The sequence below is a fragment of the Dermacentor albipictus genome, chromosome 3, assembly GCF_038994185.2.
Source record: "Dermacentor albipictus isolate Rhodes 1998 colony chromosome 3, USDA_Dalb.pri_finalv2, whole genome shotgun sequence".
NCBI lineage: Eukaryota > Metazoa > Arthropoda > Arachnida > Ixodida > Ixodidae > Dermacentor > Dermacentor albipictus.
In genome coordinates this window covers 59160929-59178312 of record NC_091823.1, presented here as the reverse complement: position 1 = coordinate 59178312, position 17384 = coordinate 59160929, and the positions used below count along the sequence as shown (strand labels likewise).

The 17384-nt window shown below is 44.2% G+C and overlaps 1 protein-coding gene across 1 annotated transcript; it reads left to right on the top strand.

The window, feature by feature from the left end:
* The first annotated feature begins 130 nt into the window (after window positions 1-130).
* On the top strand, window positions 131-11448 carry LOC135898813 (very long chain fatty acid elongase AAEL008004-like). Its single transcript, XM_065427981.2, has 2 exons — window positions 131-146; window positions 10504-11448. The coding sequence occupies exon 2, from the start codon at window positions 10522-10524 to the stop codon at window positions 11446-11448; it is 927 nt and encodes a 308-aa protein (XP_065284053.1). The 5' UTR covers window positions 131-146; window positions 10504-10521.
* Window positions 11449-17384: the final 5936 nt, after the last annotated feature.

Genomic DNA, 17384 nt, shown 5'->3' with positions numbered 1-17384 from the left:
TTTCTTTCAGGCGGGCTTCTGGCAGCCACGAACAACGAGCGTGGTGAACCTGAAACGAGAAACACAATGTATTTGTCCAGGGTCCACCACCTCTTCGGCACGCAGCAACACTGACGACCTTTTCGGAGGACCAACACGGCAGATTAGTGAGTTTTTGACCCTGCTTCGTGTAAAGCAAAAAAAAGAGGCCGGGTCATCTAGAGGCTGTTTTTGTTCGTGAAGTCAAGCGGTCTTGGGGGAGAGGGGTTCTCAAGACTGTACAAAAGACGAACGCCGTCCCATTCTTCACTATTTCTTAACGTTGCCTTTCACCACTTCGCGATACCTTCGCTGTCCCCGCAGTTTTCAAGCTTCTACCATGCCGCACTGAGAAACCGTTTACTCAAGTGCTCGTCGCTGAGGCAAGTGAGTGAGAGGCAGCTCCTAAAGATTTGTAACGCCTGTCCTGTAACGGATGATAAAATGCGGGATGTGCTACTGAATAGTTGGTCCCCTAAACCATGACAACTTTGCAGGCTTTTCTTGTTGCGGTGCCAAGCAGTGAGTACGCACACCCAGACACTAGCTGCCTTCGTGTTTTGTAAAAAAAAGCATCAGTTCCGAAAAGTCCGCCCCCAGCTTTTCAAACAATCCAGAACCCGTGCAAACTAAGTTGCTATGGCGAAGCTGAAGGATACCTCATGCGTGGCTAGGCGTAGTGGCAGAAGAAACTGCAATCAGATTTAAAAGGGGACCCCGGCTAACGTTAGAAGGCTTTTAAATATGTGTGTATGGAAACTACTGGCACAAAATTGACGCAGTGCTGTTTGTAGTCGCCCTTTGCTGCCGACGGCACCTTCTGCATGCCATTAAATTGTTGTAGTTGGCTAAGATTGCATATTGCTTCTTAAGGTGAGAGAGAGGGACAGAGAGAGAGAAAAAAACATTTATTACGGTGAAACTTTGTTTGCCTGTAGTCCCCAAAACGCAAGAATATGCATTCCATCATTTTATTTGGTGGCCACATGTCTTAGGTTAATAAGGATCTTTTCTCACCTGACAAGCTTTAACACGAACGTACGTGAAAATATGCGCAAATTTTATTTCTTGTACTCTTGTTTCACACATGCGAATCAAAATCTTTACTGTCACGAGTCATCATGTGACTTTCGGTTTCGCATTCGGAGGAGGAGGATGAAAAGGAAGGATGGAAAGGTAGGGAAGTCAACCAGACGCACGTCCGGTTTGATACCCTACATAGGTGAAGGGGTTTAAGGGATGAAAAGAAAGGAGATGGAAGGAAGAAGGTCCTATTGGTGTGAGTACATGCGGATGTCCGCAACTTCACGCCTATAATCAGTCACTGAGGCCAGTCGTTTTCATAAAACGTAGCAGCGCCCGTGTCGCTTTGTAAGCCTGCGACACATGGGGTCATGGTCCGAGAATCTTAGTCTCTGAAAATGGTCTGTTACTTAATCGGTTTAACACCCTCTGAAGAACATCGCGTTTGTTGTCACAGAGATCACAAAAACACGACACGTGCTCAATCGTCTCTTCACAGTTGCACGAGTCACAGATGGGTGTGTCGGACATTCTAATAAGGAAAGGGTGGGCTTCCGTAAAGGCCTTTTCGAATTTCGCCTATAACACCATGTGTAGTTAGGTGGATGAGAAGGCATGCTATTCGCAAGCTGAAAGTCGTGTTGAACAATATCCAATGGACATTAAATACCCATTGGAGATATCAATGTGTCGCCGATATAACTGGTTTGTGTTTCTCGCCATCGTTTTGTGTGTTCTTGTATCATCTAGCGAACGGGTGGGGGGTGGATGGGCGCTGTACCTGGTAGCGTAAGCGGGGTGGTTTTTCAACATCAGGCCGGACGACAATCTTGGCAAAGCCGTGTTTGCACCTCCATACTGCATGTTATGCATACTATCATCGTTAACTTACTTAAGACCAAATGTGTCCTTCATACAACGGCGTCATTATCGCTTCACGGCAAATATGGCATTGAAGATCCCGGCTGCAATCATTAGCGTTTTTATAGAGGCCTGCATCGCTCACGTCAGGGACGAAAACTTCATTGAGTCTGCGCGTACCTTTCCTCGTTGCAAGATTTCAGACATATGTCTCTACTGGGGAGACAAACTGGAGCTTATATGGAACCAGATTAAGAGCGTATGCACACCTCGGAGTCAGCAACCAGAACTGGTTGTCGCAGTGCTCTATATAGGCGTTGCATGTTTGTTAAGGTATGTCCATACTGGTGTCCATCTTGCTTCACTGTAGTTCATTGTACAACTCTAATGTAAGCTGGCTTTGTCTAAATCAGTTTGACAAGGTGCGCACGTTACTTCCAGCATTGCTGCCGGTATTTGATCGCCAACAATGAGCGAGTGGGAAATACCTTGGACATTCTTTAAAATCCCAAAGCTACTAGATGCCAGTCAGCGCCTGTCAGTCTTCCGGTCCGGTGTGTGTTTGCCGTGCTACATTTTATTGCGAAATCATTATATGCCGCATAACGCGAAAATCTGTCACCGTAGTCGGCGTGACCGAAAGATGGTACCAAAAATGGACGACGGCGCAACAAGTTAATACAGGCCACAAAATGCTCGGATTGACGTCAAGTTTCTGAGGGAGGCCTCTGTAAACAAAGTAAATTAATGGCTTTGAAAAGCAATGTTGGTAACTTTCGGTCTGAACTGCTTTATCCTGTAACTTAAAAGTTCGTGACCACATCGCGTTTTCATACCGTACGTGTGGAGACAAGCTTCATAAGGGAGTCTATGGGGTCCGAACGAAGGCATACCACGAAAATCAGAAGGTGTGTAAATTGATGTAAGGGAGGCACTTGTAACCGAAAAGGAAAATGATAGATCTGATATGTGGTGACAAAGAAGAAATGGCATTGCTAAAAACTGCATGCGGTATGCTTTGTGCTTGTGCTTTGAATGGTCGCTAGAAACGCGCGTGGTATGTGAACGCATATGGTGACTGCGGTGCCTCGGGTCGAGTTTGGCTGCAATGTATTATGGCGGCGGACTTTCTGACCTTCACCTGCGCGTAGTACAGCACGGCGTGCGCTGCAGAATGGTCGATAGACCACAAACAGAACCTATGCATCCTCACAGACGCCAGACAGATTCATGTGCGACATAGTAGGGACTTTCGACGGTAAAAAACGAAGCACCAGTTTTGGACTCTCACTGAATCATGTCGCCGAGTCCCATCGCAGACAAGCGTACTACTACAATACATAGGTTACATGTGATTCACGAGACTTCGCTCTCCTCTAGGTTTTGTGTCGTCTGGGGAGCACGTTAGTAGAAGCCGTTCCCGTGCGTCACAAAAAAGGTTTCTTTTGATGTGGGTATTCTTCTGGTGATGCAGGTTCGCTACCGAAATGTTTAGATCGACGGAAAATACGGTTGCCTGCTTGCATCTCCTGAATGACACATCAGCCCTTTCGAGCGTTTGCTGCAGCCCAGCAAGAGATACCGCACAGCGTAGGTTCATCAGTTGGTCCACTCCTAGCTTATATCATATACAGGGTGTCCCACATAACTTGAGCCAAAGTTTTAAATATGAAAGGCACTCGGGACGCAAGTTGAACCGAATGCTTAATGTTGGCACTGGCCTAGTGTTACTCAGGCTATTTTATTTATTTTCCCCTTAACTAACGGCTTAGTTATGTTTAATTAATCAACTTTTTTAAGTATTGGCTGCAGACCCCCAGTGTGATCGCAAAGCCGTAGGGCACCTTGAGAAACCTCTCAATTGTTTCCAACACGATATATCTCCCGTACTTTTTTCGGCGCTCCAAAGAGTGCCCGCGAAATATGAAAAAAAGAAAGGCCGGAACACGTGACGGAGCGCTTGCGCACTGTGATTGGGCTGCCCTCAAGCGTGCGATGGATGAACAAGGTAGGCTGCAGCGAGACTGGCCCGCGACAGGGCGTTATGCCTGGTGTAGGTATATGAGCATGCGGCTCTTATTGCATGCCAGTGCAAATGCATGCTGCTCGCCGAGCGTTATGGCACATAAAACCCCCAGAATTTCAACTTTTCTTGTAACTGAGCATAACTAGGCTGGATCGTATACGTTATGTTACCCTCGACCAGAGTTAATGCACCTCGATGACTGGGACAACAACCGGTAATACTCTACCAGCCGAACGCCGCGAAAAAGCAGCACGTGAAACAATGCGCTGTAATCCGCGGCAGCATGATTTCTCCTTGCATCTGTTTGTGCTGCATTCTTTAAAAATGTCCACCCTTTGGGGCTTGTGTAGTCCCATAACAATAATCGCCACCTGTGTTGCCCGTATTTCCTTTCTTTAACAGTGCGAGCCCGTTCCAAGTCACGAACAGCTTGTGCGTTATCAGCGTGACACAGCATTCTCGACAGGAAGGTAGAGAGCGCTGAGGTTTCAAGAAAGGAAACGCAAGCAAGGCAGATCACGATTATCTTTGTAGGACAAATATGCACCTCAAAGGGTGCAACTGTTTTAAGAGGTCGCAGACATTTACGCAGAGAAATTTGCAGGTTTGAGATCGCCAGGCTAAACACGCCGGTAAGAACATAATAAAGGACAAAAAAAAGAACACTGAGATAAATGATAAGGATGGGTGGTTGGGATAAGGATGCTATGAGCGTCCCCTTTGGAACGGGGTGGTGGGTTGCCCCACCAAGCTCTTGTTCTTGTATTTCTTACTGACCTACCCATGTTAAAAACAACTAAAAAAGCAAAGAAAAATACAAACAGCGATGAATTCCCATAACCAAACTTTCTGAACCCCGATTGTAAACTTTTTTGCACGACTCCATTGGTTGTCGTTTACCTACTTTTCTTCCACCAATCTTCTAATCGCCGCTTACTAATCTCTACTGCGGACACGTTTACTTTCCCCTTGCTCTCGCTGAACCCAAGGGTTTCAAGGAGGCCAGAGATCCTTAAAGCGACCGCTGGGCAGATATCTTCACATTCTACAGCAAAGAGGCCGCGCCATCTCACGTGAAAGACTAAAAGCCACGCTGAATGGTTTCTTGAAGGTGAATGTAGATGGCGCCAGGAAGGCATTCTTTCTGTGTTTTCCTGCTCGCGTTCGTTGGGGTGTGCACGCGCACCGAGATGGTCGTAAGCAGTTCGGTCGTTAAGAAACACGGCGTTATTGCCGATTTGGGCTCCCTCATGTTTTGGCAGCTTTAAGGACAATGTCTGAAGGCTCTGAGACAGAGATAGTAGCGGAGAATCATGCTCGGTCCGCACAACACGAAAATCCCGATTTTTTCTCATTCGCCCTCTTTATTTTCTCCCCTCTCTCTCGCACACCCTGCACACACACACACACACACACACACACACACACACACACACACACACACACACACACACACACACACACACACACACACACACACACACACACACACACACGCGCGCACGCACACACACACAAACACACACACACACACACGCGCGCGCGCACGCGCGCACGCACGCACACAAACAAGTTTTCCTTTTTTTTTTCGGCATATATAAGTGTAACTGGGGAGATACGAATAAAATAGGACCACTCGATTTCATTCACATACAGCATACGTGCACACGGAAGTTATCAAAAATATTTCCCTACAGGTTGCCGAAAGTAATAAGCGCCTTTCAACCTTTCAACGCAGGTTAGTTGCCATGACGGTGCAGCGTTATCTGCTTCCGGCATTTGCAGAAAAAAAGAGAGAGAGAGAGAGCTCTTTAATGTTTAAAAGAAAAACGTGCAAGGAAGCTTGGATTGTGTTTCACGGCGAAAATGCGTACCGTGACAAACAGTATGAGGACAAAAAACATATATTGTTTTCTCCATTTACTCATATCGATGTAATCACTTTCGTGTGAAATGCGCATGTTCCTAAAATAAGAAATAGCATCAGGCCGTGGCATGCGACATCTGATAAATAATCCAGAAGAGGCAGGAGCGTCCATAATGCGATTCCCAAGTTTGGGCTTCGTTTAGCTTACATTCGGAGGGAACTGGACCAAGTTGTTTAAAGGGACACTAAAGGCAAATATGAAGTCGACGTGGACTCTCTAAATACCATTCCAGAGACATCGAAACACTTGTTTCGTGCCAAGAAAAGACTTAGTTTACGACAAAATTGTATCTGAAGGGTCCGAATATGTTTTTTTTTTAATTCAAATCTCCCGTCGCCCAACCGGGCGAGTGGTGACGTTACATACGTGAGCGAGTACAATTATGTTGAAATTACAATGACTAACAACCTAAATTGGAATAGTCACATTACTGCTACCGCCTCTTCTGCTTTCAGACAGCTATGTCTACTTCGCCATAAGCTTAAACATGCATCGCATGAAGTAAAATAATTAGCCTACACCACTGTTATTCGACCCAAATTGGAATACGTATGCGTTATTTAGGACCCGTTTACCAAAATCAACATTAACGCCCTTGAAAGGATACAGAGAAGAGCCATACGTTTTATTTTTCCAAATACGGCCGAGAAGAGTCTATAACTGAGTTACTGCAGACAAACGGTTTTAACACCCTTCAAACGAGGTGAAAAATAATACACCTGAAGTTCATTTACTCCTTCATAAACCGTAAAATTTCTTTAGATCCTAGTCCATACATAACTCTCTCTGTATCCAGGAAAACCCGTCATTCCTACCCCGTTGCTCTCTCCCCTTACGTTGCCAGAACAAACCTCTTTAAGTTTTCTTTTTTTCCTTGAACTATATAGAAGTCAAAGATATATATATATATACATATATATATATATATATATATATATATATATATATATATATATATATATATATATCTTTGACCTTTCCCGAAAGGTCGCCGTTTCATGTATGTATGTATGTATGTATGTATGTATGTATGTATGTATGTATGTATGTATGTATGTATGTATGTATGTATGTATGTATGTATGTAAATGATCCAGATGCCTTAGCGCGCGCATGCGAAATACGAAGGAGCGTTTTCATTTGTAGTGTACGTGTAAGCTAGAGCATCAGCGTACCCACTGCCTACACTGGATGCTTTTAAAGCTGCCGAACTTCATTCTTCCTTGATTTCTCTTTCAACGCGATATGTTAAGGGCCCCGTATCGCAGAATATCCGGTGTCGGCGTCCGGTGCCGGCGGCCATCCCCGTGAGCGATAATTCTCGTATATATTTAGGTATATGTACATGCCATGCATTGGTATGGACCGTTTTACTGAGGGCACTGACATTTTGCGATCGCAGCGCCGCTAATCGTGCGGCGCCATGCTGGTATGTGGGATCGCGCTGGAGGGTGTACGGTGAACGTGCTGTTGACGACGAATGAAAAGTTTTCGCGCTTGGCCGAGAGGTGTGAACAAGTTGTTTGGATTGGAAAGCTTCTTAGCGTGTCGTCACTAAGCTTTTCGATTCGATATAGCGGCAATATTGAACGGCGACGGGCATAGAGGCGCTCCCGCAGCTCTCCCAGCGATCGAAATAGGAGGCGAGTCAAGTCTGAACATTGCCAAAACGTGACGTATACATGCAACGTGTTATTATTCTATGGCTAGCCTTGAACTCTATTAAGGTATCACTCAGGCGATAACAATCAGAGGTGTCTCCATGTGTCATGCGGTGTGCCGCACCAGCGTACATACCAATCCAGATAACTGCGAAATTCCGAGGAAGCACGTTTTGCTAGTTTTCTTGGTCCTAAAATTTAACCGAATCTATCTTATATATAACTGCACATTTTTTAATGTCATCCCTTCATTAAGGCACTTACTACATTTGAGGCTCTGAAATTTCCTTCGGCACTACATTCCACTATTATAAAACATTACTTCTTATCTCTTCTGTGTATTAGATGGCCTCCTCGACTTCACCTATCTTTCACTTTTTTGTCGGCTGCACAGGACTGAATTTAACTTCCCTAGGAGTTGATTGGGCTTAATATAATACATCACTAATTATATGTTCTGGGCATTACAAGGCCTAGCCACTTCCACTTCTGCCTCTAATTTACAACTGAACAACATCTTTAAACTAACAGCGCTAACGTGAAACTTGGACCCAAGATAAGAGAAGGGATGATACACTATTCTCTTGTGTCCAAGTTTTACTTTTCATGCTGTTAGTTAATACTTGTCTAACCAAATAGCCCAAACGTCCAGCCTTTTTAAACAGCATCTATCCATGCCTAATAACTAATTTTTACTGCCATTACTCAGCCACAGCGTCTTGTGCGTGTGACTAACTGGAGAATGCGAAATTAGAGACAACATGGTTACATAACTGTTATGGGGGTGGCCAGATTGCTTAGAAAATTGGAAACTAATTTCGCAACAGCAGTTCCGGACAGCCTCGAAAGACACAGACAAAGGACTTTCGCGAGCAGTCTAATTTTTCCCGCTACTCGGGAAGAACCACTACCTTTGACGTCATTACGTAATGCTTTAACGCATAATTCTTCTACTCGCATGAAACTTTCACGACGCACCATCCGCGAGATGAGGGAATGCTTAAGGCGCTACTTGTTTCTTTTCAGTGGAAACCAGCGATGAACATCAGCATTAATCTAACTTGCATCCACTGTTAAGTTGGCAGGGTTAACAAATTAAGTTAATTGTTGATTAAGCCTTGCGTTGGGGTTAGTCAGTATAACATTAATGTATGTGATAATGCATTTACACGATGTATGTACCGCTCGCTTACTAAACAATGTGTTATTAGGCGACAATATCTTTTGTACTTTTGAGACTTTCATCTACATAAGTGTGGAGACATTTAGATTGTATATTGTATGTACCATGTATTCCTGACGTCATAGTCTTCCTGTGGAAGCGTTGCGTGATAAGTCCTGATGCTTGTGTGAAAAGACTATTTGATATGTAGCCTTGAACCCTGTACGATGTATGACGGAACCACTCAAGAGATGAGGAGTAGCCGGCGCCTTAAACTGTGCGCCAACATCTCCTTATATCATATCAATAAAAAAAGCATTATTGGTATACAGCCCCGCTCCACAGGTTTTCGAGACTCGCACAGCAGTCTCGTAACCTGTGGAGACTCGCACAGCAGTGAAACCAGACTCGCACAGCACCAGGGACCATATTCAAGGAATATGGTCCCACACTTCATTAATGTTGTTCGCTGGGCAGTTTATCGTGGTTTGCGCTGGTTTATTCTTGTAGGCCAGCTCTCGTAACCAATTACACTTTGGTCATTGGGGGATTAAACACATAAATTTCTGCTCATCCGCGCTCCTTCTTTTCTGTTCTTTTTTTCTTTGATTGTCAATTTGACAGGTCGGCTGACTTTTTTTAACAATGATAAAATCAAGTAAACCCACAGTGTCAAATCCTTTCCTAAATTCCCTATAAAAACGCCACGAAGTGACAGCCAATTCAGTTTCTTTATGTGCTATAGCGTGCTGCGGAAGACAAAGACAGAAAGCGACTAAGTAGCCAGATCTTGGTCCCTCTATACTCTTTACAAAGAAACATGCGTTCCAGTAACATTCTTACTACACATTTGCATTGTCTTCAGGGACTGCATTTCCTTTCACCAGGTGTACTTATGCCAATGCCTTTAATTCCAGGTAAAGAAAGAAAAGCACCTCAGGCAATTTTTTAATTTTCTTTTAAATGCCCCTCACCAGGTTTGGTCGTTCAAACATGCAAGCGCAGTGCATTCTGCACACGCTGACGATTGCGTCTTGCCCCCCTCCCCCCCCCCCCCCCCCCCCCTGAAATGCGCCGAAATTTAAAACCGAGCGCCACGTGTCCTTCCTCTCGAGAAAAGCGTTGCTCCGAACCAGGGAGTCAAGATAGCACGCACAACAAAGGTGTCGTAAAACACAGCCTAGCATCGTAGGAACTTATTAGGGTACAGGCGCATAACGGCGGTGTTTGGTTAACGCACGAAAGTAGGCAAGGAAGGACATAGACGAGTAAGTAGCCAGTCTCATGTACTACGCAAACGCCGCCGTTATGATCCTGGCAACGTCTCTCACGATGACCTGTCACTTCGGTAAATCATCCAAAGCGAAGCACACGACGACGCCACCAGAAATGCATCGCGCAGAAAAGAAAGAAGAAAGGAATAAAAAGGTAAAAGAAGGAAAAAAAAACAGGACACGACAAAGAAAAAGAGGAATAAAAAAAACTAAGGTGGGGCTCGTCATATCAGATCGAAGCGGTTCCTCGGCTCCGGTATGCGAGAAGGAGGGGAAGGAGCGTCCCTTGCGGACGCTACTCAAGACATAGGGAGAGAGTGCACCTGTTGGGATTCACGCTATAGGCTCTTGGTGGTACGGTAAAGCGGCATTTAATTTCTTCTCTCTCCTCTATGAATAAACTGATTAAAATATAGTTCGGTAAAACAATCCCTATAGACGATCGTTCTAGAAATTTCAGGGTATAACTAAAATTTACGATGGGGCCTGGTGACGTGCGCTTTCAGTGTTCCTAGTTTTCATGTATTTTCTGTTCATCTCCATTACGCAGAGACTACGGCAAGGCAAGATGGCTGCGGCCACCAATGACACCCTTGAAAAGAGCACCATCGTCGAGAACTCTGTGTACAAGTCATTCATCGACAATCCCATCTATTTCCTGGCAAACCTGCAGCAGCTGGGTGACCCCCGCACACGCCACTACCCTTTAGTGATGAACCCGCTGTTCGTATTTCCTCTCGTCGCCCTCTACATATACTTCGTCAAGGTATCTGGTCCACGCTGGATGAAAGACCGGCCACCTTTCCGTATTGACGGTCTAGTGCGGGTGCACAACCTTCTCATGGTGGTGGCCAATCTCAAACTCTGCGCCACGCTTATGTGCTCCATGTACCTGCCCGGTGGCAGCTACAGTTTCTGGTGCCAGGGTATCACTGGCGGCGTCGACAACAGCCTCCAGGAGTTGTACAGGACCGGTTGGGTCTACGTACTTTTCCGATACGTGGACTTTTTGGACACCGTGTTCTTCGTGCTCCGCAAGAAGTTCAACCAGATCACTCACCTCCACGTCATCCACCACGTCATGGTGACGTTGAACGTCTGGTTTTGGGTCCTCTTCGCCCCGGAGGGTCAAGTGGCATTCAGCCTGGCGCTCAATTCCTTCGTGCACGTGGTGATGTACTCCTATTACTTGTTGGCCAACATGGGACCGTCGATGCGCAAGTACCTTTGGTGGAAGAAGTACCTGACCACGCTCCAGATAGTGCAGTTTGTGATAATAGTCGTGCACATGTCCATACCACTATTCGTCGACTGTGGTTTTCCCCGGTACCTCATATTCTTGGGTGTCGTGCAGACGCTACTTGTGCTAGCATTGTTTCTGAACTTCTACAAAAAGTCCTACATTGAACCTGAGCGCCTCAAGGCGCCGCCAAAAGTCACGGCGAGCTATGGAGACGCCACCATGTACAAGCATGAACACAAAAAATATATGTAGCCTTTCGGTTATTTTTCTGAGAACTATTACGCATCCCAGAGTCGTGAAGAGCGTTGAGAATTACTCTTTATGCCACGGCTATTTTGTCGCTTCATTGTTTTTTTCGAGCGAAATGCACGACGTCCAAGCTGTACAATCTCGTCGCTTTTGCCTCTCTATTGCATCGTTATCATGCCAGCAATTCCCAATTTTTAGACATCACGCAACGAACCACTGTTCCCATCCAAATGCAAAGAGGAGACATTGCAATACCATAGGAAGTTCATAAAGATCAAAGGAGTGCATCATTAGCAAGAAAGATTGATGATGTTCGCCTTTAAAATGTTTCTGCGATGTGGAAGGATGCGGGACGAACTTGAAAAGTAGAGCTCGACGACAATCACTGCGGATGGTGGCGACGGATGAATCTACGATTCGATCAGGAGAAACAAGTGCTGAATAAATTTTGAGTTATTAATCAGACCTCATGAAGTACATAAACACGAATAATGTATAGGTATGGGGCCCTACAAGGTGAGACCATTGTAAAAGGTAAAAATACACGGTATTCCAATCTGTTTTCATTTGAATCTCGTGACATCAAATTTACATAACCGGTGACGTAAGCATCGGGCGGTGACCCGCAGCGTTGTTCGAACCGACCAATCAAACGCTCTCCTCGTATAATTATAGGAGGCCACTTCTGTTTGCTTTCAAAACGAATACTATTGCCTATCTTAACAGGTTGTTCTTATCTAATTGGCTGCTGTGAGGAGCACGCAGCATTGAAGAGGGCTTTGGTGAGACTAAGCTAGCGCCGTGAAAAGAGATAACCGGATGAGGAGGATGGTGCCGGCGTGTGCGATTGGCCCGCTAACACTTGCGTAGGTTGCGGTAGGTGGTCGAAAATCGGGGTGCCGTGCAACAGAAGGTTAAACATGCCGCTAAAACGAACATCCACAGAAGAGGAGTTATCAGAACGGTGCCTTAAACACACCGAAAGGGCTCGACAACTCTATGCTACCATGCTAGAATGTTTATCACACGGAAGTAAATTCATACACCCTGGCAGCACCGAGTAGCCTGTGTGCGGGTGATCGGTAGAGAAACATCTATTCCTTTCGGAACGGGGCAGTCTCCGGCTATAGCGAAAAGGATGCAGTTTTGTGAGGCATATTAATGCATCTTTAATGCATACAAGTAATTTTGATGTGGCGAGTTTTCGCACTTTTGCGACGTCGTGTGACAGACAGGCGAAGTGAACGCAGCCTAAAAACTTTTGGCCAATAGCGATGGGCTAATGGCAAAACGGCTGCAGAATTTTTTCTTTTGTTCGGTCAAATCATGGATAACCAGAGTGTACACGTCATATAATATATTAGAGCCATATGGGAGAAATGGGATAGAAACAGTTTGTAATAACTTTACATATTAGCGCTTATGGTTCATCGAAGCTTGCACAATTTGTTCGAAGTTCTGTTTTTCTTTTTTTTTCTATCCTGTTGAAAAACCTCTGTGACATGTTATGCTACGTCCAGAGCCTTATTTTATCACAGGGTATGTCTCCATTCAAACACAGGATCATGTACATCATCATGTGTTTATACGTTTGTAATTGTATTACGCGACATGTGGGAAGCTATAGCAATGCCTGGAAATTGGTAAACACCACTACTTAAGAACTTGGTCGACAACTACATTTCGCGTGAAAAGTAGACGTTGCTCTTGATTTATGTATTCTTTAAGCAGGACAAAATAATAAGATTACCTTGCGCTTTTTGCGTTGTATATGAATTGACGTAATAGTTTGGGGAGATCTGATCAATGATTGGCAGGTAATGTTTATATCACGTACAATTATTTGCTCGTTTGGACAGAAGGCGTGGCTGCGTAGTAAATATATAAATGCTTTCACAAACTCATTTATACAAATAAATATTATAATTAAGAGTATCTTTACAAAAATTAACACACGTTTGTCTTCCATCGCTGCACAGGTAAGGAAGGAAGTGCATTAACCAAACAATAAGCACACGTATGATACCAGTTATTATGGTAAAGACAGCTTCGACAGGAAAAGCGTCAGCCGAAGGAATACGTTAAGCTATAGGACGCCTGCTTCAACAGTTCACCGGCTGGAGTTACACTGCCGGTGAATGTCACTTTCATGACCCATTATGGACTACACAAATATAATCAAGGGAAGTTTTCCGTTATATTTGTACAGCATTACTTATGCTCTAAAAAAATGAGAACGTCAGTTTTCACTTTTATTTTTTGGTCACAATTTCATTTATGCTGTTCTTTTTCTGTTTCGTAGCAGTTTTTTCGGTGTCATTCATCCTTTAGGAGCCCTTATTTTAAGGTCATCCTTGAAGTGCCGCGAATGTACAGCCGTCATTAAAAGCATGCGGACATGGGGCTTTGCAACCCCACTTATAAAAAAATGTACAAATAAATTTAAAAATAAAGTAAAGTAAAAAATACCTAAAAGAAGGAGAAATAAAGAATCGCTTCGCTACACCATCTAACAACCTAATGGGGACAAATTAGAATCTGTTTGTAATTCCAGTCATGAAGTGCTCTTTTCAGTTACAGGTTGCAAGTCAAGGCATAAAAAGCATTCGCTTTAGAACGAAAGCTCTACTCCTCGAGGTACAAATCCTATGATTGGTCTCGGCGCTCGTTTCACCTTCAGCCACCGGCGCACAAGTGTGAAAGTATGACGTCGCGTCACGTGATCCGCTGCGGAGAGGCGTCGCATGTGCGCTAGCTCGAGCCTCGCCGCTGTGTACCACGTGACTAGGCGACGGTTTAACAGCTGCTTCGCCAGCGCTTGGTCGCTCAGTCTCGCCATCGATGAAGCACTCGCCGGTGCGAGCGCGTCAACTGTTCACCGCAGGCCTCAGGCTCAATCTGAGAACCCTGCCGATATGGCTCACCAGGAAGAAGCTGTGAAGAAGCGTGCTAAATTAGCGGCCGACAGATGAAGAGCGAGAAGTGGAGAAGAAACGCAAATATTACCGAGAGAACCCTCTTATGTGCAATAAAACATTAAAAGAAGCAAAACCGTGTCAAATCATGCTTAACAGATTCGCTCGTATAACTAGCTTGAAGCGACGTTAAATCCCCGCCACCTTTTTTGGGGGTTTGCCGGGCCCCTGGCCCATGGTCCTCATAATTTGTAAATGGGTTTACTTACGCTCAGACACACGTAGCGAGATTATGCACATGCTGATATCGCACAGACACGCGTGGCCGCAACTTAAAGTTAGACATCCTTCTTTATTGTCTTACTTGTGCTTAAAAAATTAAGCAAATCAAACCTATGTGAAGAGAAGCTTTCGTGAAGCAGTTAATCAAGTGCTATAAGTTTGCCCATTTCATTCCTGCCTCGTTGACGTAAAGGAAGGTAGCGCCCGCCGGTACTACGCAATGTGCCACATTCGTCGATCATCTCACGGGGATAGCTGGCATTGGCAAGATAGAAGTACACATACGATTGTGGCCTGATTGAGTGTGCGGAAATGCGCAGTCTACCGACTTGCGCAAGCGCGTCATGTCCAGGTAAGCCGTTGTATAGTGAGTGGTATTCTTCGCCTCGAGATCGAACTACAGGTGGCAGCACCGTCGTCGCGTTAGTGCGGATATATAAAGGTTGTCGATGGCGCGCATTGTAGTGTACACTGCGCAGTTCCGCTCTAGACACTTTGGCCAAATTTTTAAGTAATGATACGCGCTGACTGCAGTGAAATGATGTGCACGGTCTAGCGCTGCAATACTATATTTTTGCACGTAATGAGCAGCACGCTTCTATTTACAAGAGAAAAGCGAAATCTTATTCAACGGAGGACTGACATTCAACCATCGGTATATTATTGCGGCTTTTTGTGCATGTTTTGCTTGCGTTCCGTCTACTCTATTACTATTTTTGCGTGATTTAATTAATACCTCATTCTCTGAGAACCTCGTAGTGGCTTAAAAAGTGCTTATTCCTGTACAGCGAAGATGAAGTAATGCAAGTGAATGCGCCCTCTACATCGCCAACTGTAGGCATAGATCTCCGTTTCCTTTGTTTTTTTTTTCTTTTTTATTTCGCTGTGAAATGCAAGCAGTCAATGAATTCTACTAAGCAAACTAGGTGTCATTGAATGACAGTACTTCAGTATGAGCATCTGGTTGCTCCAGACTAGATTATTTTGACCGCCCTTATACGGTTGCCCGTCCGACAACCATGAGGCAGAGGTAAAAATTATTCGAAGAGCTAAAATGATAAGGCTGTTTTGTTTCAGCTAATAATGGCCACTGTTTTGCTTCAAGCTAAAAACGTCACAACGAAGATCAAAAAGAAATTGCAATAGCCGCCTATCAACTCAGTGTTATAGCGTCCTGCCTCTACAGAGCGCCATGTCGAATAAGCTTCTTATAAAAAATGCGATTTTAACTTTCACTTTGCGGCCGCGAATCACAGTATAAAAGCGCACACTTTAAATGCGAAGCATTGTGAATTCTCCATAGTGGCATCAGAGCCGCATATTGAAAGAACATCCCTGGCAGCGTAATAACTAAGCCAGATAATTGAATCATTTAATCATCGATAATCAGTGTGCACATATAATATCAGATGGTGCATTTTCGCCATCTTTTGTGAGATCGCGTGAAAGACAGGCGCTGTAGGGGTGGTCCGAAAATTTTTCGGACAACCATCAAGGGCTGGTTGCAGAACGGGAATAGACAAGTTTGCAATAGTGTTATGTTACAGCAACTCTGGTGGCCAAATAAAGGTTGCAAAGATTCAGTGAAACCGCTGAATGTAAACCCTGAAACAATGAAGTATTTGCCGCACATAGAAGTATTTTGTTGCAGAAAAAGAAACTGCACCTTTTAACTCTACCAATGATGGAAAGGTTAAGGGGAACGAATGTATGGGCATCACGCTTTTAGGGTATGTACGTTCTTTCCATAAATGTGCATATGACTTATATGCATCCAATGGAACACCAAGGTATTTTTGTCGAACACAAAACACTTTAATGTCAGCGAACCCTGTCAGCTTAAATATCCATGAGCCTAACCACAGTCGCAAGCTTTTAGCAGAGTTCATATGTGTATCGAAAATAGTTTTCAAATTCCTCTATCATTACCAACCACAGTTTTGATATTACATTTGTTCGTATGAAAAAAACAATCAAGGTCGTCCGTATATCCGAGTGTTATTACCTCACTTCGAGAACACTGAAGTCATGAATATTGCTAGAGTGAATTACTGTTAAGCGAAGTTGCTTTGTGCAGAGGGCAAATAGTAATGATGACAACGTTTAACCTTGCTTCATAAAGGAACGCATAAACACAGGCTTTGAGATGCGACCAATAACAATCTGACGAGACATTCGTCTATAATACCGAAATGCTGCCTATTAAAACCTGCTTAAGTAGGAAAGACATCATTCTATTTATATTCGATTAACTGCCGTCCTTGCGATGTACTAAAGACTATACAATACTGCTTTATTGGCTGCAAGGATGCCATATTATTTTAGTACGTTCTCGAAACGACTTTTAAAAGGAGCTTTATGTAAATCCTTATAGCCTACAATATCTTATGCCACCTCAATGTAGAGATGTGCCTTTTGGCATGCTGATACTTGTAGGGTTACCGAGCTTAAGGAAAACATGCATGTAAGATCGGAATGCAAAATCAATTGCATCTTCGCAGTCAAATTTCATTGAAATGGCTTCACAGCTAAATGTCATTTTCGATCAGATTTCTAACCAGTCTTGTATTCATGGTTTATGAAGTGTATCTCCTTGGCTCTTTTTTAGAGAAATGCTTCTTGCATTATTGTGCTGTGAAGTATTTGCTTTGTGCTTGTAGGCGTGGTCATAGCTGTTTTGGCAGATATGTATATAACTTATGTCTGCATTGTTTTTTTTATATTTATAATAAATACAACTCA

Excerpts from the sequence above, each read along its gene's own strand:
- LOC135898813 (XM_065427981.2), top strand. The coding sequence starts at position 10,522 with ATGGCTGCGGCCACCAATGACACCCTTGAAAAGAGCACCATCGTCGAG.